Raw genomic sequence first — 20,116 nt, forward strand, 5'->3', positions numbered from 1 at the left:
GGGGTGGCGTGACTGCCGCGGGGTGGGGAGTGGGGCTGGGTCAGTGCGAGGCTGCGCAGGCAATGGCTAAACCGGACCTGGGCTCCAATCCCCACCAAGCCTCTAACTGCCTGGTGCCTCATTTTCCCCACCTGTAAAACAGGGTTAAGAATGCTTCCTACCTGATAATGGCATTGAGAAAATTCACTAACTAGGAGGCAGGGGCCTAATGGAGGTCACAAAGGCCCCATAAATGGGGTGGTGTCTTTTTAGGAGCCATTTAGCGCAGTGCTGAGTCCTCTGCCAAGAGTTTAATTAATGTTACTATTATTTCCCATGGGCACGTGACATTATTTGTGTGTTGCCTCCTCTACTAGAATGTCAGCCCCACCAGGTTAGGAATTTGCATCGGTTGTCACTGCTGTGTTCCCGGCACCCAGTGGGTTCTCAGAGTCTGTCAAAGATCAGGGTGTGTGGGTGCGCTCATGACCCAACTCCCAGGATCCACATCAAACAGGCTGCTCATGAAAACCACTTTAAATTAGAAAAGGTAAGAAACATCAGTGCACACAGATGGGAACAGAGGAACAGAGGGCCCAGCCCCACGTGAATATGATCACCCCACAGCCCAGTGTGCCAGTGTGGGGGAGAATCCTGGGAAGGCACAGACAGTTGAGGCCAGGGTGATGGTTCTTCTGGGTGTGGCTTCAGGCCATGCGGGGCTCAGAGGTCGGCCTTCCGGAAACTTGCTCTGTTTAAGGAGTTCCTGGGGGAAGGATGAGGTGGGTCAACATGGCCAACTCCATAGTGCTCATCAGCCTCCCTCCACCCCCTCCTCTTCTAATTAGGGACTCTGCTCCTTTCCCATCCATTCTGATCTGGCCACGAGTTCACAGAATCTCTCTTGGAATCTCCCACCAAAGCTAAGAATTGTGCCCATTTTACAGATGCGGAAATCGCGGCTCAGGAACGTGAAATCACATGTCTGGGAAATGACCTCGCCAGGATCCGAAGTGGCTGCCAGGAGCCTGCCCAGCACGCATGTCCCCCTAGTTGCATGTTTGTGCCACGTCGTGAGCATGCGTGCTGACACGCACATACAGGACAGTACCCATCTGTGCCCGCCTCTGCCCTCTCGATGGATGGGGGGCCGGGGTCAGGCACCTGAGGCCCACTGTGGTTGGCGCCAGCAGTTGGGGCAGGCGCTGGGTGAGCAGCGGCTGCAGAGCCTCCCGTAGGCGGCCGTAGTTGCGCTCTAGCTCACGGTGGTACTCCTTCTGGTCTGGTCCTATCAGGGCCTTGTTCTTCCGCAGGGCATCCTCACACCTGGGAGACAGAAGGCAGGAGAGGCTCAGGGCTGGCAGTCAGGAGAAGGCAAGACTGGAGGTGGGGGGCAGTCCATGGGGGGTGGGGTCAGGAGCTATAATGCAAGTCTGCTAGGTAGAGGAGACTTAATGAGAACCAGAGAGGCGGGAGCTCCATAATGGACATCCCGGATACAGAGAGACTGTATGAAGTCAGGAAGGCAAAGAGCCCATAAGCGGGGCTTGGAGGGGTCAGGCCTACTTCTTGCAGAAGTCCTTGAAACACAGCCGCAGCTTGTTATGGTGCCTGAAGAGTTTGGGGTCTTCTGGGATCTCTGCCAAAAATACCTGGGCCACCTCCAGGGGACCCTGCAGGGTGAGAGGGGCTCATGAGGGTGTCCGCATGGCCTCTGGGGTGCCTCAGGCAGCCTGCCTGCCCCACTGACTGTACCTGGTTCACAGTGGGCCCCACAGAGCCCTGCAGCACCATCTGCAGCATCTTGGCATCGGGCGGGTCCTGCTCGGTGGCGAAAGCCAGCTCCCTTGTCTTCTTCTGCATGTCCTCAATGGCCACCTCCACTGGTGTCAGCACTGTCTGTTGGGGGAGGGTTGGCAGGCACTGACTGGGGCCTGAAGATGTCCTGACCCAAGCCGGACCAGAGCAGCCTGGACCCCTACTGGGGGTGGAGTGGGGTTCCAAGAGGCTGTGTCATGAACAGGGTGTGGGGACGTCTGCCTGCCTGGGTCTGGCGGCGGTGGGGGGGGGGGGTCTGGTCTCAGCCTCCTGTCTGGCTCTGGGGACTTTGGTCTGATTATGATCTAGCCGCCGGTTGGCTAGGTCGGGGAGTAGAGGTTTCAGTCTGAAGATTGGTGTCTAGGGGTTGGAGTTTGGGGTCCTCTCACCAGCCTGGGTCTGGGGTACCCGGGCCTCCCTTGATCTTGGGTCTCGGCCTCTCCCCTCCCTGGGCCCGGGGCCTCTGCCCACCTCCTCCCGGTGGCACACACGGATTCGCGTCTTGATGTAGGGGAAGGCGTGATCTGTGCTGAGCAGAGTCTTGCGCTTGTGCTGTTCCGGCAGCTCCCCGTGGGCACGTCCGTCAGGTGTGAAGGGCGTGCAGAACAGGAAGGTGCGCAGCCCGTAGTTGCGGTCGAAGTAGGTCACCCGGTCCTTGAGCTCATAGGTGTCGAAGTGCGGTTCCACGTAAGTAATCTGGATGTAGGCCTGGGACGCGGGGCTCAGGTATGAGGCTCCCACAGCCCCAGTACACACACTTGGGGCTTGCCAGCCTCCCTGCAGGGCCCCATCCCTGGAGAAAGGGGATCTGGACTTCCTTGGGTCTGGGAGCTTTAAATCTGGGGTTCTCACATCTCCCAAAGTCTCGAGTTTGAGAATCTCCCAAAGAGAAGGATTTGGGGGTCCCCAAGAGAGATAAGCTCTGAAGTTTGCCAGAGAAATAGGATTTGAGGGTCCCCAGGCAATAGTACTTTTGAGTCTCCCTGAAGATAGGATTTGGGGGTCCCCTGGGATGGTCAGGAGCCCTCACCTTCTGTGGGTCAAGCTTGGTCTTGTCCACGGGGTTCGAATCTTTGACAATCTCGACCACGTCCTCCCCAAACCTCTCCGTGTAGAACTCCTGGGGACATGGGGCTGACTCGGGGCCATGGAGGAGCAGCGGCCCCCGCTCTGCCCCAGCACAGCCCAGTGCCCATCTACCCCCTACCGCTGGGACGTGCCTCCAGCCGGTGTGAGATCTCGGCCAGCTTCGTGATGGACGGCTCCTTATACACAAACTCCTGCTCGTCCAGGTCACCAAAGCGGGCACCATAGAAGCCCACACGGAAGTATGTCCCGAACACACGCTGCATCTGTGAGAAGGGGAGCTGTGGCCCGGGACGCCCCCCTGGAGGCTCCCTTGACCCAGGGATGCGTGGTCCTGAGCCCCCAAGTGCAGAAGAGGTGGGCAGGGCCAGGGAGACCCCAAGAACATTAGGTCATAGGCACAGCTGGGGGGACCCTGAGACCCAGACGATGGCCAGCTGCCCACACCCTCACTCTTTCTCCCCAGCCTTTGTCTCCTGCCTCCCCCAAATCTTTGTTTTCGTTCAACACAAGCCGCTGCTTTCTGATTATCCCTCTCATCCCGTGCAGTTCTTCAGAGTCTGGATCTCAATATGAAATTAGGACTAGGGCTCTATTGCTTACAGCTGTGTCCTCAATGCCTACGGGGCTGGGTATACAGCAGGTGCTCAATAAATGCGTAAGTGGCTGAGGAAATGCATAGCCCTCTGGGACAGAGGCTCTGGCTTCCTTGTTCCAGGGCACCCCCCACCCCCAACAGGTATACTACCCTCCACCAGAAGGGAAAAGGGTAGCTCCATGTTCACTCACCAAGGCCGATCCAGGCAGAATGGGGCAGGCACAAGGGTATTGGTAGGGGAGGGAGACACAAAGTCATGGGAGAGGTCAGAGGTAAGAGCCCCCAACCCCCAGGATCCTGGTTATACTGCCCCATGAGTACCATTCTTCGGGCAGAGACCAGAGATCTCTCTCTTCCCCCTCCTTCTCTCCGGGGAAGGAGGGGACCTGCCCGTCCTACCCGGCCCCCACCCAGCCCTCCCATCTTGGCTCTGGGTTCCTGCCTTCTTTGGCCAGAAAATCCTCCCCAAACTAGGAGATGCCTAAAAATAGACCCAAGTCGGGGAGAGGCGGGAGAGGGGGAGCACGAGATGGCAGTGAGGAGCAGAGATCCTGGGAGAAGCCGGAGGAGACAGTGAGAGACAGAAAGAGTGTGCCCAAGACAGGGAGAGAGAAAGAGACAGGGAAAGAGACCATAATTTGAGACAAAAAGGAACACAAAGACAGACAAGGAGGGAGTCAGAGCCCCCCCTCACAGGCAGTGACCAAGCCGGCCCTGCCCGAGGGAGGGGTGTCTCTGGAGAGCTCCCAGCTGGGTGAGTCACAGGCTGCCCTTGGGATCTGGGGCAGGGAGGGGGACCTGAGGGAATGGGGGAAGAAGTGGAGGGTGCGTCATTGCCCACTGAACACCAGCCCCTGTGGCCAGGCAGCCCTGTTCCTCCAGCACCCCCTGGTGGTCCCAGACCACTGCTGACCAGCCATCACGGGGGCCCCAGAGGTAGGTGGCCACTGGGCTGACTCACCTCCCAGCCAGAGCTCTGTGGGGGAGAGAAGGAACAGGGTCAGCTGAGCTGTGGTGAGGTGGGAGGTGGGGCCAAAGGCAGGGTCTGGGAGGGCATCCTGGGCCCACCTGGTGCATGATCTTGGTGAAGGCCTCCTGCAGTTTGCCATGCACGGCAGCCAGCTTCTTGTAGTCTCGGTGGGCTTCCAGGATGGGGATGAGGGTCTTGTAGACCTCGTTCACTGCCTCGTAGAGCCCGCCCTGGGGGTGAAGGCACATCAGGATTCCCAGCACCCCCCCTAGTTTTCTCTCCTGCTTGGAACAGCCCACCCTCTGTGCAACTACCCATCCTCTAGGGCTCCATCTTTCATCACCTCCTCCAGGAAGCCCACTCTGACCACCCTGCCCCAGATGGAACACCAGTCTTTCCACTCAGCCCCCACAGACCCCTCCATGGTCTCTACCATGCTTACTACGGACCAGGTGCTGCGTACATCTATACTTTACCCACGTTCCTTCATTTGTGGGAGGAGGTTTTTTTGTTTTTTGTCTTTCTTTTTCTTCATTTCTCAGAAAACTAAAACTCGGAGACATGGCTCCCCAGGGCCAGGACCTGAACACCAGCCCTTTTGGCCTGGTGCCCAAGACTTCCACACCCAGCTACCTCTTGGCATGTGATAATGGCCGCTCTTAAGTGCCCCTCACCCACAGCCAGCGCCAGCACAGCAGGCAGCCTGGGATGTTTGCTGACCAACTGTGAGAGGTCTGTGTCTACCGTCCAATTTATTCCCAAGGCTTTTGTTTCTGAGCCTTTAACACAATGACAATAATGAAAACCCCACTAGGGGGCTGGCAACACAGAAAAGAATTCTCGCTGGAAAACCTGACCCTGAATCTGAGCAGGGCTCCAGATCTAATCATCAGTTCCCATAAACACAGGGGACTGAGGAACAGGTAAAGCAACACCACAGGGATGCAACCAGCCCTAAGCGGGCCAGAAAACCCCTTGGAACAAGGGGTTTCTTTCAGGTCTCCAACAGGTGAAATGCAGGGGAAAACCCAACTGCTTTCACACAAACAAGCAAACTGGAAGAGAAAACCTTTTTACAACAGTGGACAATACAACGCCTGAGCCTCGACCTATCAAGGAAAACATTAAAAACCCTTATTGTACAAAGTGGGGAACTTATGCCCTGTCTTCTGTTCCTGTTTTCTTTCTTTGATTGAGAGAGCCTTAAGAGACTTGTCAGCCAGAGCCACTGTGGGTCTTACATGGATCCTGAGTCAAACCAACCAACTGCAGAAAGAAAATTGTTTCGAGATCGTCAGGGACATCGAAGCACAGACTGGTATAAAGAGCTGCATAAAAGGATTTCACTAGCAAGGCTGCACAGGGAGGTACTTGTGCAGGTGACAGTGTGATGAGTAGGGTTTGTTTGAAGCTGGAACTTCTCTGACTCCCAGCACACAGGAATCTCTGAGATCTTGTTAAAATGTAGGGTTGGGGGGCACAGGACTCTGCATTTATAACAAGCCCGCAGGTGATGCCCATGCTGCTGGTCCTCAGACCACACTGAGTAGGCAAGCTTTGAAAAAAAAAAACTCCAGCTGAACGGTCATGTTGGGTTTCATCAATCAATCTGTGAAAATTAAGATCTTGTCTTTTTTATGTACAAAAAAAATTGTGAAAATTAAGATCTTGTCTTTTTATGTATATACAAAAAAACCCCAAAAACCAAAAAAACCCAAAAACAAAAATAAAAAAAACAAACGCCATCAAAAAACCAAAACAAAAACCTAGAGGCAATGAGGAGTTGAAACAAGAGCGTGAAGACTGGTGGTTGCTGGATTTGAGTGCTGGGTGTGGGGTGGGGGGTGCAACCTTTTATGCGTGCTCGAAATTTTCTCTAATAGAAAAAAATTTAATAGCGGCTGAGTGTATGGAAGGCTAATTACGTCCAGGCCACGTGTTAAGGGTTTTACAGGGAGAGAGGCAGGTAACCCGAGCTTGTGAAGGTCCCCGTTGTCCTCAGTCAATCCCCTGCCCAGAAAGGGATCGGGCAGCAGCTTCACTGGGAGCCTCCAAGAGCAGGTACTGGGCCCGTCAGTAGCCCTGAGGACGCCACCCTGGCCCGAGCCCTGCGTTCTGCGGCCAGCCGCAGGCCTCACCATGGTGAAGTAGGCAGCCGCCTGCTCCAGCAGCCCCACCAGCCCCAGCTCCGTGAAGTGCTTCCCGGAACAGAAGCCCTCCTCGTCGGGGGACAGGATGTCATCGGAGATGGCAGACTCCTCCAGCACGTTGGATGAGATGTTCTGGGGTGGGAGGTGGCATCAGGCCTTGGCCCTGGCCCACGGGTGCCACGCCCTGCCCCATCGGGCCCGCCACTGCCCCCACCGGCTCACCTGGAAGGAAACACAGCCCACAGGCAGGTAGCGGCTGTCCTCCAGCAGGGCGAGGTACTCGGCCACCAGAGCAGCGGCGTGCACCATGCACTGGGCGGCCTCCGCGTGGTTGCCCAGTTCCGCGTGCTTCCCGGCCATGTTCTGCAACCACGTCAGCCGCAGGTCGGGGGAGCCCTGGTAGCCGCGGGCAATCCTGGCATACGGGTGGGCGCTGGTGAGGAGGATGGGGACTCGCCTAGCCCCCACTGGCCGCCCCTCGCTGGTCCACCCCTTTGCTTGCTACCCCACCCATCAGCGGCGCTCACCAGCCGGGCCCCAAAGCTGGAATGTTAAGCCACGCCCCTGTTCCCCTTGCTCCTGGCCCCACGTCCCCGTGCACCAGGCCCCGACCTCCCACAGGCCCCCGCGCCTTCCCTAGCTCCATCACCTGTCCCCTGCCTCCCAGTCCCCTACTTCTTCCCAAACACCCCTCACCTCTTCTCTAAATCGCTTTGTTCCCAGACCTGTCACAGGTTAGCACCTCACCTGTCCCCCTCACTTGACCTTATTCTCCTCTGTCGTCCTCCAATTATGTTCACCTGGCACCCTTGGTACCGTTCATTTACCTGCCCTCCCCTTGTGCCCTCTCCTGCCTGCTCACCTGTCACCCTCCCCACCCACCCCGCCGCCACCTGTCTGTGGGTGAGAACAGCTGAAGGGCCCACCTGGCCCTCGTCACCTGTACATGAGATCAATGAGCATCTCCGGGTCCTCCTGATGCTCCTTCATCTTCACCGTGTCCGTCAGGATCATGTGCAGGTTGAACATCAGGTCCTGGACCTGGAGCGGGGAAGCGGCCGGGGACCATGAGGGCATCGAGACGTGACCGAGAGCCTTAGTGGCGGGGGTGGGAGTGAAGCAGGCAGAGCAAAGATGTAGGCTGAGGAAGGCATGGCAGGGCGGCCCGGCGGTGTCACCTGCTCGGCGAAGGTGCTGTCCCGCAGCCCCACGTCCTCCTCGGCATAGGTGAGGATGGTCTTGAGCGACCGTCTCAGGTGCTCTTCGCTGAAGCTCTGCGTTGTCCCCACCAGGGATGAGAGGGACATGGTCACTTGCATCTTCACGCGGGCAAAGTTCTACGAGGAGCCGGGAAGGAAGAGAACACCTGTGAGCCTGGGACCCTCACCCCCAGGGCCCGCTCGACCTGCCGACCTCTCCCCTCCCACCCTCCATCTACTGCACCAACACACCCCCGCCCCCGGCCACCTCCCCTCCCCGCGAGCCTCCTGTGGACCATGGCCTCTGCCCGCCGCTCCCACTTACGTTGCCAATCTCGAAATTCTGGCGCATGAGGAGGTAGAGCGAGGCGCTGGCGTGCGTGCGGACGGTGCTGAGGCGGCTGCCACAGTGTCGCAACAGCCTCAAGCAAAGGTCCGCGCACAGCTCCGTGTCTTCCTCGAACAGCAGCTCTGGGAACTGCCCCCCCAGCGCAACACAGACACTGGTCAGCCCCTCCCCGTGGTGCCACAGAAGGCCCCTGATGGGGACTGCAGCAGGGGCGTCTGTATTCTGCCCCCTCTGGCCAAGCACAGTGGGCTTCAGAATCAGACACGGGGTTAGGCCCTTGCTGTGTGACCCTGGGGCGGGGGGGTGACTCTGCCACTCTGATCCTCAGCTCCCTCTATAAACTATGGCTCAGGAGTGTCTGTCTCATGAAGTGGCTGAGCAGCATACAGTAGGTGCTCAGTGGGCTACAACGATTACTCAGGGCCCTGCCTGTCGAGCGGGGCTTACCTTGGACACCAGGGCTCGCTGTGTGGCCAGGCCGTGCTGCAGGAAGAGGGCACTCTGGGCGCTGCCCAGACTATACAGCACAACCTTAAGCACTGCACCCAAGATGCTCTCCCGGGCCTCTGACAGCATCACTGTCTGCCAGGGGGTCGGGGAGAAAGGGGTCAGAAATCCAGCTGTTAGGGACTGAGCTGCTTCCCGGGTCAGGGAAAGAGAGATCACAAGGCACGGCGGTGGGGTCAGAGGTCAGAGAGATGCTGGCTCAAGCCCTACCTGCACGATGATCTCCAGTGTGTCCAGAACCACCAGGCTGGCCTCGGTTGCCAGGTTCCCGTCCACCAGGGCCTCATGTTCCATTTCATCCTTGGTCCTGGAGGGGATGGGAGGGGGCTGGGGGCTGAGCTCTCTGCCCCTCCCTTAGCTGCCCTAGGGGCAACCCGTTCTCCGGAAACTGGTCCGACCCCAGTGACCGACTTCCTGCCCACACCCACTTGTCCACGCGGTCCGAGGCCTGTCTCCAGTGTGTGATGCTCTTCCGCCAGCGGACGTTCTCCTGGTTCCCAAACGGGCTCCTCTCTGACATACGCAGGTGAGTGTTCGCAGACGTGCAAAAACATAAGGACGTGTGACCGTGAGGAGAAGGGCTCAGGCATTAAGAGACACATGTGGGACAACCCGTGAGGACACCGGGTGACATGTATACATGCTAAGGGAACACAGTTAAACACAAACAACATGAGAACAGGGAACACAGATGCCCGCGTGCATACAGACGATGTGCGCACTTCCTTCTGGGAAAGGGGAGGCAGACACAGAGGTAGGGATGCCCCCTTCTTAGGGTCCCTCAGACAAAGGCTGGGAGCAGCCGGTGGGGACATGCACACAGTCCATCTCCCTCTCACCACGACTCCGCCGGACCATCTCCTGTCGTGCTCCAATGGTGCCCAGGATGGCTTCCTCCAGACGGGCCTTCATGTCCAGTGACTTCTTAAATGTGAGGCTGTTGATGCGCTCAAAGGCCTTTTTCCCCTGTGAGGACAGAGAACAGGTTGAGGGTTGACTCTACCCTTTCCTGTGGGACCCGGGCTGCTTGGTCACACTCACTCAGCCTTTTCTGACCTCCAGGATTGTGTGCTTGGAGACACAGCTCTCCCCTTTACTGCAAGGTCTTGGCACCTTCCAAATGCTATTCACGAAGATGATTTTCCCTTTTCTCTTTGGCTCAGCCCAGAAACAGTCCACCCCTTGACCCTCAAACCCACAGGAACCTGGGCGTGAAGACAGTTCACCCCTGCTTCGTCCACCCACTCAGTCCCCTGGCCCACCCCACCACCATCCCCACACCTTGTACTCAAAGGCAGCCAAGCAAAGGTATAGCAAGTCCAAGAGGCGACCCAGCTGAGGGAGGGCAAGGTCAGCGGCCCAGCGCTGCAGGAGGGCTGGCTCAGCATTCTTCAGGACCCACAGCACACACACCAGTAAGGTCCGGCTGGACTCGGCAGAGAGGGAACAGCCTGAGCGAGAAGCCTGGGGCCAAACAGGGGAGAGGGTGCTCAGAAGGGATGGAGCTGATTCTCATTTCCTCCATATTGTGATGAGAACTGACCTATCAGGATATCCTATGTAACTTCTATTACCAGGTTGGATGGTGTCTCTGGGGACCAGCGCCATACTCACTGCCACTGGGCCCTGAGAGATGCTGGCCCGGGAGCCAGGGGCTAGGGGGCCACCAGCGATGGCCATGGCCACTGAGGGGTTGATGGTGCCTCCGATGTCCCCTTCCCCTTCTGTGTCTGAGTCGAGCATCGAGGCCAGTCTTGACCGTTGACCTGGGCCCTCTGGGGGCAGGGACGGGGACAGAAGAATGAGCCCTTGGTAAGTACCGTCTCTATCTCATAGTCTAGCCCAAAGTTCGCCTCCTCAGGGAAGCCTTCCCTGATAGCGCTCCCCGAGGCCAGGGTGAGGTCTCCAGTTATCTATTCTCAGAGCTCACTTTTTGTGCTTATGATTAGATACATTTATCATACCATTGTCTGTACGATGACAAAAGCCTGAACTATATCCGCTCGAGCTGCTGCTATATGCTCAACACTCAGAATGTGGCCTGGCCCATGGGAGCCATAAATGTTTACTACGATGATGACGATGATGGGAACAATGGCAGGAATAACAATAATAATAATTAGTAATAAATGCTGCCACAATGATTACAGCATCAGTTGGCACTTAGAATCTCCTATGTGCCAGGTGCCATTCTAAGCACTTTGAAAATATTAACTCGTAATCTTCAAAACAACCCTATGAGATAAATGCTTTTACCCATCCCCATTTTACGGGTGAGGAAACTGAGGCACAGAGAGATTACATCACTTGCCTGGGGTCACACAGCAGGTAAATGGTAGAGAGAGGATTTTTTTTTTTTAAAGATTTTATTTATTTATTTGACAGAGAGAGACACAGCGAGAGAGGGAACACAAGCAGGGGGAGTGGGGAGAGGGAGAAGCAGGCTTCCCGCGGAGCAGGGAGCCCGATGTGGGGCTCGATCCCAGGACCCTGGGATCATGACCTGAGCTGAAGACAGACGCCCAACGACTGAGCCACCCAGGTGCCCCTAGAGATAGGATTTTAACCTAAAGAGTTGGCTTCCAAACTCTATGGTCTTAAAAGAGTAACTCCCATAGCCCCCCCCCAGGAAAAAAAAAAAAGGTCTCGCCAGAGACAGGAGCTGCCAACAAATACAGAACTGGTCTCACCCCAAAGATTCTTGAAACAGAGGGTCGACTGAGCTTTAACTAAAGCTCTAGCTCAGCTTAACCTAGCTCAGTTCCTGACCAGACTGAGACCAGCCCATTTTCCTCTCTGCATAAGGGAGGGAAAGGGGGGCGCCTGGGCGGCTCAGTCGTTAAGCGTCCGCCTTTGGCTCGGGTCATGATCCCAGGGTCCCGGGATCGAGCCCTCCATCGGGCTCCCCGCTCAGCGGGAAGCCTGCTTCTCCCTCTCCCACTCCCCCTGCTCCTGTTCCTTTTCTAGCTGTGTCTCTCTCTGTCAAATAAATAAATAAAATCTTTAAAAAAAGAAAAAAGGGAGGGAAAGAGGAACTGTCACTGGGAAAGGATGACATTACCTCAGTCCTAATGATTCGTTTACATACAGCATCCAAAATACCGTAACGAGTTGTAAGACATAGGAAGAGGCAGGAAAATGTAACTGATAGGAGAAAAACAGACAACAGAAGCAGGCACACAGATGGCCAAATGTTGGAGTTAGCGAACAAGGACATTAATATGTAAATTGGCAGAAAAGATGGACAAATGTGGGTAAAATGATGGCAAATTTCAGTAGAGAACTGGGATCTACAAAAACACACACGCACAAAATCAAACGAACGTTCTATAGCCGCAAAGTATAACATCTGAAATTCGGAACTCATGGATGGGGTTAACAGAAGACTGGACGCAGCCAGAGAAGACCGAAGCAGTGAGTTCCAATACAGGTGAATGGAAAGTTTCCCAACTGAAAACGCAATGGAAACAGGACAGAGTACAGCAGGCACTGAGATGCGATCAAAAGGTCTAACGTACGTGTAATTGGAGTCCCAGAAGGAGGGAAGCGAGAAAATGAGGCAGGAAAAAAAAATGCAAGAGGTAAAGACTGAGAATTTTCCCCAAATGACAAAGGGGATCCACCCAGAAAGCCTAAGTCTGTGCTTCCAACTGTCCCCTGTCCCCCAGGTGCCAGTGAAGGTTGAAGAGGAGTGACTGAATGAACACGGGGCTCCGACCATCCCCTCACTGCAATGTTCCCCACCTGCCCCTCCTCACCCATTGGGAGGGTGACGGGGTCCCAGGACACTCCTCCCCATATTTTCACATAAGCCTAGGAAAGTGCATGCGACCACTGTCCCCATGTAACGGGTGAGAAACCTTTAGGCTCAGAGAGGTTAATGGCTTGCCTGGGGCCCCACAGCAGAACACTGGAACCTCTTCCTCTGACCTCCACCGCCCATGCTTTTATTCCTAACCCTGCTCCCCGCCTTCCCCGACCTGAGTCGATGTGATCAGTGAAGCCCCTGGATCATGTAGCCCCGTCCTGCCCCCGGCCCACTGACCAGCAAAATCATGCAGGCGTGGCAGCGTGTCCCGTGCGAGTGACAGCAGCGGCAGGTACAGCTCGGCCACACGGGCCTTCACAGCAGCCTCAGCGTAGCGGGGGTCCGCATCGTGGCCACAGAGCAGACTGTGCACGGCGCTGATAGCCTTCTTGTGCAGCAGGGATGCCCTGTGGTGGGGGAGGTAGCGAGGAGCTCGGGATGGAGCGGATGTGGCTCCGGGACCTTTTCGCCAGCCCAGGGACCAGAGCGGGCCTGTGCTCACCCCTCGGCCTCAGGCTCCAGGGCCAGCGCCAATTCTGTCAGCAGGAGCCCAGCCAGGAAGTGCTGTTGTCGGAATGGCCCGCTCAGCTCGAACATACTGGTTACCTTGGGATCTGGGGCCTGGCTGGAGAAGGTGGAACTCTGCAGAGGGCAGGAGGAGAAAGCAGGGATGGCGTGAGGCCAGGGGTCAAGGGTCGGGGCGGGGGGAGACTGGCGTTAACCCATATGTGAAGTGACGGGGCCTGGAGTCAAAAGTCAGAAGTCAGAGAAACAGCAAATGGAACCCCAGGCGGGAATTAGGATTTGGGGTGAGATATAAGCAGCTGGTCCCCCACTCCAAGAAATTTCCAAGACTGCGGGGTCAGAGGTGAAGGGTCAGACTACCTGGGCTTTGGCCCACTCTGACATGGCCAAATGAGGGTCCCACAGAAGAGAGGCTGAAGGTGAGTGGTCATAGGTCAAGAGGAGGAGCCAGGAGTGAGGCCAGCCCACCTGGGAGGTGGTGGAGGATACAGAGGGTGAGGGCGAGGCCGGGGGCGACAGGGGGCAGCAGGGGAGGTTGAGGGTCACGTAGTGCTCGTGGCTGCACAGGATGCGGGTGAAGTCCATGCGTAGGGTCAGCAACAATGCCGGGTTGGGGGCCGACTGCAGCCGTGTGGCCACCTGTGGGGGAGGGGGGTCAGCAGGCGACCTTCATGTGGCTCTGCCCACCACGCCCACCACCCCGCCACGTCACTGCAGGTGTGCCATTCCCACCGTGCCCACCCCTACCTGCTTGTAGTGGGCCCGGACCAGGCTGAAGATGAAGCCGCGGTCCACCAGGGACAGCAGATCGCTGAGGAAGAAGGCCAGGCTGGCGTTCAGGCGCTCAGCCAGCTCTGCATCCTAGGGGCACAGGGCCGGTCAGCCCGTATCCACATGTCCCATGAGCCTCAGTCTCCACACGGGGCCTGGCTCTCACCAAGGCCACCAGTGACCTCCAGGAGCTGCGTCATTGCCCCAAAGCCTTGGGGCTTCTTGACACACCCTCGCTTCTGGGCTCCAGATACACCTGGCCCTCCCGGTTGTCCTCTTCCCTCTGTGCCTCCTCTTTCCCACGGTTATATGTCTACGCTCCTCAGGACTCTGTTCAGAACAGTTTTCTTTCCTTCCATTAGATTTGACCAATACAACATGGATGGCAGAAACTGGCTGCTGACTTGCCCCAATTCCTCTCCCCACTCAGAGTACTGGAACCCTTCTTCACAGTTCAGAGTTGGGCAAAGACTACATTTCCCAGCCTCCCTTGTGGCTGAGAATAACCATGTGACTACGTCTTGGCCAATGGGGCTTGGGAAGAACTAATGCCGTCACTTATACGGAAGGGGCAGGTCTGCCTGTTCCCACCTGCCACGCCTCATGTGGGGGGCACCATGGTGAACCACGATGGCCAGTCCCACACTGTGGAATCCCCTGCAACCCACCGAGGCTCAGAAATAAACTCTGGTCACATTTAAACCACTTGTAATGATGATCAAGCAAATTAACCTCTCTCTTAACTAATATGCTCTCAGCATTTAGCAAGACTATACTGAGCATCTACTATGTGCCACGCCCTGTGAAAAGCATAGACGTGGTCCCTGTAGCTTGTCCAACTCACAGTCTTGCGTGGGGGGAAGGCAGAGAATAAATAAAAGGACTGGGGATAGTTCCGTGTATTTTGAAGAAAACTGAATGGGGTGCTGTTTTGAGAGAAACACAAAAGATAGGAGAGAGCCAAGATGAGAAAGGCATCCTGAGCAGAGAGAACAGTAAGTGCAAAGGCCCCGGGGCAAGATGTGCCTGGCAACCGTGAGGAACAGCAAGAAGGCTGCTATGGCTTCCGAGGCCTAGCTGATGCTTGTTCTGCTCTCATGCTACCATAAGCCACAGAGTGGTTAGCCTCAGTGGCCCTCAGTTCCCTGCGACCCAAAGAAACAAGATATAAAACATGCCTTAGCTCTGAGTCCAGAGGGGAGCAGAGACTGGGTCTTCCTTGTACACTGAGCCTGGTAGTCAGTGCTCGATAAATGTCAAGTGAAGCAATGAAACCACCGTGGCCCATCACTGATGCCTCACTAGGCAGCTGTGCTGCTTCTTGGGGGCGTTGTTCCTCCCTTCAGCCCATTCTGAGTGTGGTTTCCTCACAATCCGGCTCAGCCCCTGGGAATATCAGCCCTTGGGGAGGCTCCAGTGGAACAAGGTCGAGAACTTTGAGCCCAGCCCGGAGGTCATGGGAGATTGCACAAGGGCTGACTTGGGTTGGGCCGGCATTTCAAAAAATCTGGAAAGTTCCTATCAAATCCAGAACTCCCATTTCTCCTGAAAAATTAGGCATTCTGGCCATAGCCAATGGGTACATGCCCCCGAGTCCACCCTAAGCCCCACTCTTCCCAGGTGGTGAGGCTGTGGGCTCTGGAGCTGGTAGCTTGGGTTCAAATCCCCATTCTGCCCCTTCTCAGTTGTGTGGTATCACATTGTTACCTGGTCCTTCTCTGCCTCAGTTTCCCCACCAGTAAAATGGAGACAACTTCATGGGGGTGGTTGGGAGAATTTAATGATATGATCCATCAACCATGTTTAAGATACACAGTAAGTACTCAAAAAATGCTCAATATTATTACTACTCTCATTATTATTATTGCCTGCCTAGCTCCTGTGAACACTGGAATTAGTGATCCAGGACCTGGACAATCAATGGATAAGGCCTCAGAACATCAATGTCCATTTACTGAGCACTTACTGTGTTCGGCACTGTGCTAAGCGCTAATGGATCTGCTCTGTCCACCTCCCCATCCTCATCAACTCCCATTCCCACTTTTGCATACTCCACTCCAGCCACACTTACCTCCTAACTGCTCCTCTAATAACCCAGGCATGGTCCTACCTCAGGGCCTTTGCACTTGCTGTTCCCACTGCCTGGAAGGCCCTTCCCCCAGCCATGGCATAGAGTGCTCTCCCCCGCCCCCTTCAAGTCTCCTCAAAAAGTCAGTTCCATGAAAACATGGATTTGGGCCTGTTGTGTTCACTGCTGTGTCTACCATCCGGCACAGCCACTGTGCACACAGTCAGTGCTCAAGAAACAGATGCTGAGTAAACCGACTGATCTGGCAAGGGGGTTCATGGTGCCCCTGCCCGGCTGGCTCTATGTCCTCTCTCAGACCCCTCCCATTGAGGCCTGTTCCCACACACCTTGTATACCCGGGTGATGACTTCCAGGCCCACAGAGCCCACAAGGGCCGCGATGTCGTCCAGGAAACGCCCAGGGAAGCGAAGCTTGCGGGGCGCGTCCAACCGTTGGCCCAGAAGCAGGTGCAGCGCCATGCTTTTCACCTGGGGGTGGGGTGAGAGTGGAGCGGGGCTTGAGGAACTGAACAGGGGGCAGGGCCTGAGGGGCGGTGAGCGGTGCTTTAGTAGCAAGGCACGGGGGCTAGATGTGGGCATAAGGGGTCCTGGGTAGGGACTGAGCCCTGACTCTTAACACAGGGCTTGAGCCGGCAGTGAGAGGAGCCTGAGTGGGTTCTAGGCAGGGTGCAGGGGTGGGGAGGCTGAGAGAGCCTGGGAAGGGCTGGAGTAGGTCTCCTGGGGCTAAGTATGTGGGTATGACAAGGAGTGGGATTTGAGGGAGTCCTGGGTGGGGTTTGATGGCCCACCAGATCGGGGAAGGGGGTTGTATCTAGCAGTGGTGTTTCAAGGCACCACTTGAAGAGTCTGGCGCAGAGGTCTTGAGTCTGATCACAGGGATTCCCTCTCTCTCTGGCGATATCTCTTGAGAGGGAGGGGTCTCCACGCTGGTTAGGGGGACTCTCAGTGGTCTCTACAATCTCCTAGGGAAGGTAGGGGGGCCATCTCTCTGTGGAGAGGGTTTCAGGTAAGTTTCAGGGAGAGATCCCCTTCAGTGTCTCTTATCTCTTGACATGGAGGGTTTCTTGGGATCATTTCTCAGGGGTCTCAGGTGCAATCTCAGGGGCTTCTCTCCCGAGGAGAGGACCTCCCCAGGGCGTCTCTTGCTCTCAGGTGGGGAGGAGGGTGTCTCACCATGAGCTGGAAGAAGAACCAGGCGTGCTGCAGGACAGCCTCTCGCACGCCACTGCCGCTGACCACCCACTGCAGAGCCAGCTCCTCGTGCAGCAGCTGGGGGTGGGGGCAAGGGTCACAGAGAGCCGAGGAGCCCACCCCGTGCCCTCCTCTGGGGGGCATAACGGGGCTTGGATGCAGCGGGGATGGCTTGGGGTTAGTGCAGCTGGAGACCATGCAGGAGGGGGAGCGGAAGGAGTCAGCACGCCCTTTCCCTGGGCCCTCCAGACCCTGCTGGGCTTCGGGGGAGACAGGAGCTCCGGGGCCAACATGGAGTCACCCACCCCCTGCCTCCCACTACCTTCTGCACAGTGGGTCTCGGCTGGGTGGCTGGTGGGGCCAAGGAGGAGCCCTCGAGGTAGGAAGAAGTTCGGCTAGAGCTGCGGTCGATGGCCTATGATGGGATGGGGTGAAGAGGATGGGGTGGCGAGGGGGGTTAGTGAGGATGCCGGCGGCATGGACGGGGAGGAGCTGGTTGGCATGGATAGGGCACAGAGGTGTCCCTGTGGACAGGCCAGGAGGGAATGGATGATTTTGGCGGAGATAATAAGGATAAAGGTGGGGCGGGGTGATGAAGGGGATGAGAAGCATAACAAAGAGAGAAGGGGGTGCCCAGCAGGGGGAACAGAAGAGATGCGAATGGGGACAGGAGCCTGTTGGCGAGGGTGGACAGGGCCGGACAAAGATGGCAGAGGGATGGGGGTGCGGGTGGACACGGTGAGGAGGGAGGGTGGAGTCAGAGAGCTGGAGAGAGTCCGTGAGGCCAGGGTGGATGGAAGAGAAGGGCAATGAGGTGGAGGAGGGAGCGTAGACAGGGGAGCGGAGAACAGACATGGGGTCCAAGCGAGGGTAACGAAAGAAGAGGGAAAGAGATAGGACAGAGGTGGGTGGAGGTGCCGATGAGATGCAGCAGGAGCAGCCGAGAGCCCCGGGTTCCAGGCCTGGCCCTGTTCCAGCCTTGCCTGCCTCAGTGCTCCCCATCTGTGAAATGGGGATGGGGCCCCACGCTCCACTTCTCCCCTCCTCTTTGCTGGTCGGGAGGTGAGGCCACTGGCAAGGAGAGGAGGCCCGAAGATGGAGCTGCTCTGACCCCTGGAACCTGCCCGGGCCCCAGCACTCGAGGGACCCCCAGTTTCCACAACCCCAGCAGGGCCCTGGCTCCTCAACACACGCCAGATGGGCCACCCACGGCAAAGGCCGGCCTCAGGGTCCCCTCCTGCCTGCAATGCCCACCCTCTCACCACCTCGTCCCCTCCTAGGGGCTCTTCGAGGCCCAGCTGACACCTCAGAGAATGAGGGCATTGGGGGAGGCCCTCTTAAAGATGCTGGGGGGCCGGCAGGGCCCATGAACCCAGCTTTCCAGCAATCTCAGGAGAAGACAGTCTAAAAGGTCCCTTGCTGCTAATAGTCCCCTGGCCTGTCTTCAGTGCAGGCTTCCCCGGGTGGTGGGCACAGAGCTAGAACAAGGTCTGGGGCCAAGTGTGCGAGGAAACCACCCCAGTGGCTTCCTTTCAGTGCCTCGGGGGCTCTGAGCTCGGTCCCAACCTTTGCATGTGCCTTTCCCTCCATCTGGACCAGCCACCCTTTCCTGGCTGGCTCTGTCTCACCCTTCAGGTCCCAACAGAAATGTCATCTCCCTGGAGAGGCCCCCCCGAGACCACCCAGAGGAGGCTGGTGGCCTCATTCCTGTTCATTTCTTTTCAGGCATTTTCACACCCTGCACTTTCATACTCGTGTGTTTGTATGATCGGTGCTTATCTCCCAGACGACCTGGCAGCTCAGAGGCCCGGGCTGGACTGAGATCTATCCCAATAAAATCCTGCCTGTGATGCCCTAACGTGTTCCCAGGTTCGGCACCACTGTGCTAATAAACACTTTACTTTGAATCTTGACCACATCTGAAAATTCAGAGCCTAGGGCACAGGGCGAGCCCACAGCAGAGCAAGAACTCGAGAACTCGGACCCAGGTCTGTCTGAAGGCAAAGCCTCTCCCCACACCAGATCCCTGGGAAGGGACAGAGTAAAGGGAGCTGCCCACAGAGGTCTGTCTGCTTGAAACAGGAGGTGAGGGAGAGCCCAGAGGGTCAGTCTCGGCCCTTTGGCATCATTCAGATTGCTATGTCAAGGGGACAGTTGAGAGGCTCCTGAACAGAGTGGATTAAAGGGAGAGAAACAGGCCATGCGAGGCAGTGAGGTTATAGTGGCTGGATTTGCATATCATTTGCATGCTATTTGCATGCCACCCTCTCCCTCCTGTCTCTGCCTGAGGCTGGAGTCTGTAAGGCAGCAAAAGGCTGGTTAAGATGACCGTGATGCCTAAAACACTGACTCCATAGCCCCTGAACAAAGGCAGGAGGGGTCTGCTGCCTCCTTCAGGCAGCCCCCCTAGGTTAGTGGGCCACAGCCAGGAAGGTGGGAGGAGCTCATGCCGAGATGGGGTCACACGCGTGCAGGGGCAGGTAGGGAGGGCACCTGTCTGGGGTCGGCCCCGCAATAAGGGGGTGCCCGTCGCAGCACAGCCTTGCTGCCTCCTGGAGCATAAGCAGAATTCACCCAAGAGTGTGAGCGGTCGATACCCTAGAGACACACGGGGAAGTGATAGAATCCATGGGCAGAAGGCAGGGAGAACGGCACGGAACACCAAGCGTGAGCACTGCCCGGGGCCATACGCGCACCCTGGGCACCCACACGCAACCCTGGCCAATGCACGTGCATGTACGTGCTTGGGGCCCACGCGCATATGCTCCCTGTGGGCGGCCGTGCATGGAGTGTCCCGTGCACACACATGCATGGGGTCTGTGAGTATATGCATCTGGTATATGTGCCTATACGCACCTTCTCCGCTATGTACACACTGCTTTTTTCAACCAGGCCAACCTCCAGACACCCATCCTTGGGTCGGCCGTGGAGTGCGGAGCCCAGGGCAAAGTCTGAGTCGCAGCTCCCAAGCTGTGACAGCCGCAGACCAGCCCCACTGCCCAGAGTCAAGCTTCTGTCCATGCTGCTGCCTGGCGCTTCCCGTCCTCTGTCAATCCTAATCCTTCACCCGCTCACCT

General features: G+C 56.9%; 1 protein-coding gene across 7 annotated transcripts in view; it reads right to left on the bottom strand.

The window, feature by feature from the left end:
• Window positions 1-193: 193 nt before the first annotated feature.
• DOCK6 (dedicator of cytokinesis 6) overlaps window positions 194-20,116 on the bottom strand; it is a 41,956-nt gene continuing 22,033 nt past the window's right edge. The window contains exons 23-50 of one of the 7 annotated variants that reach the window (XM_027587631.2): window positions 19,533-19,637; window positions 17,362-17,454; window positions 17,022-17,117; window positions 16,176-16,316; window positions 13,737-13,850; window positions 13,458-13,628; window positions 12,967-13,106; window positions 12,702-12,871; window positions 10,271-10,431; window positions 9,938-10,120; window positions 9,496-9,622; window positions 9,085-9,169; window positions 8,867-8,963; window positions 8,597-8,731; window positions 8,126-8,278; window positions 7,780-7,938; window positions 7,542-7,642; window positions 6,824-7,016; window positions 6,590-6,733; window positions 4,550-4,681; window positions 4,443-4,457; window positions 3,018-3,143; window positions 2,828-2,917; window positions 2,269-2,505; window positions 1,735-1,878; window positions 1,546-1,652; window positions 1,144-1,305; window positions 194-745 (exon numbers count right to left, since the gene is read on the bottom strand). In XM_027587631.2, the coding sequence (XP_027443432.1) occupies window positions 703-745; window positions 1,144-1,305; window positions 1,546-1,652; window positions 1,735-1,878; window positions 2,269-2,505; window positions 2,828-2,917; window positions 3,018-3,143; window positions 4,443-4,457; window positions 4,550-4,681; window positions 6,590-6,733; window positions 6,824-7,016; window positions 7,542-7,642; window positions 7,780-7,938; window positions 8,126-8,278; window positions 8,597-8,731; window positions 8,867-8,963; window positions 9,085-9,169; window positions 9,496-9,622; window positions 9,938-10,120; window positions 10,271-10,431; window positions 12,702-12,871; window positions 12,967-13,106; window positions 13,458-13,628; window positions 13,737-13,850; window positions 16,176-16,316; window positions 17,022-17,117; window positions 17,362-17,454; window positions 19,533-19,637 (3,624 nt within the window). In that variant the 3' untranslated portion in view covers window positions 194-702. Of the gene's footprint in view, window positions 746-1,143; window positions 1,306-1,545; window positions 1,653-1,734; window positions 1,879-2,268; window positions 2,506-2,827; window positions 2,918-3,017; window positions 3,144-4,442; window positions 4,458-4,549; window positions 4,682-6,589; window positions 6,734-6,823; window positions 7,017-7,541; window positions 7,643-7,779; window positions 7,939-8,125; window positions 8,279-8,596; window positions 8,732-8,866; window positions 8,964-9,084; window positions 9,170-9,495; window positions 9,623-9,937; window positions 10,121-10,230; window positions 10,432-11,683; window positions 12,166-12,701; window positions 12,872-12,966; window positions 13,107-13,457; window positions 13,629-13,736; window positions 13,851-16,175; window positions 16,317-17,021; window positions 17,118-17,361; window positions 17,455-19,532; window positions 19,638-20,116 lie in introns of those variants that run through there. The other 6 variants (XM_027587632.2, XM_027587635.2, XM_027587634.2 and 3 more) reach the window with 6 other exon arrangements.

The sequence above is a fragment of the Zalophus californianus genome, chromosome 1 (genome assembly GCF_009762305.2).
Source record: "Zalophus californianus isolate mZalCal1 chromosome 1, mZalCal1.pri.v2, whole genome shotgun sequence".
NCBI classification, from domain to species: Eukaryota; Metazoa; Chordata; class Mammalia; order Carnivora; family Otariidae; genus Zalophus; species Zalophus californianus.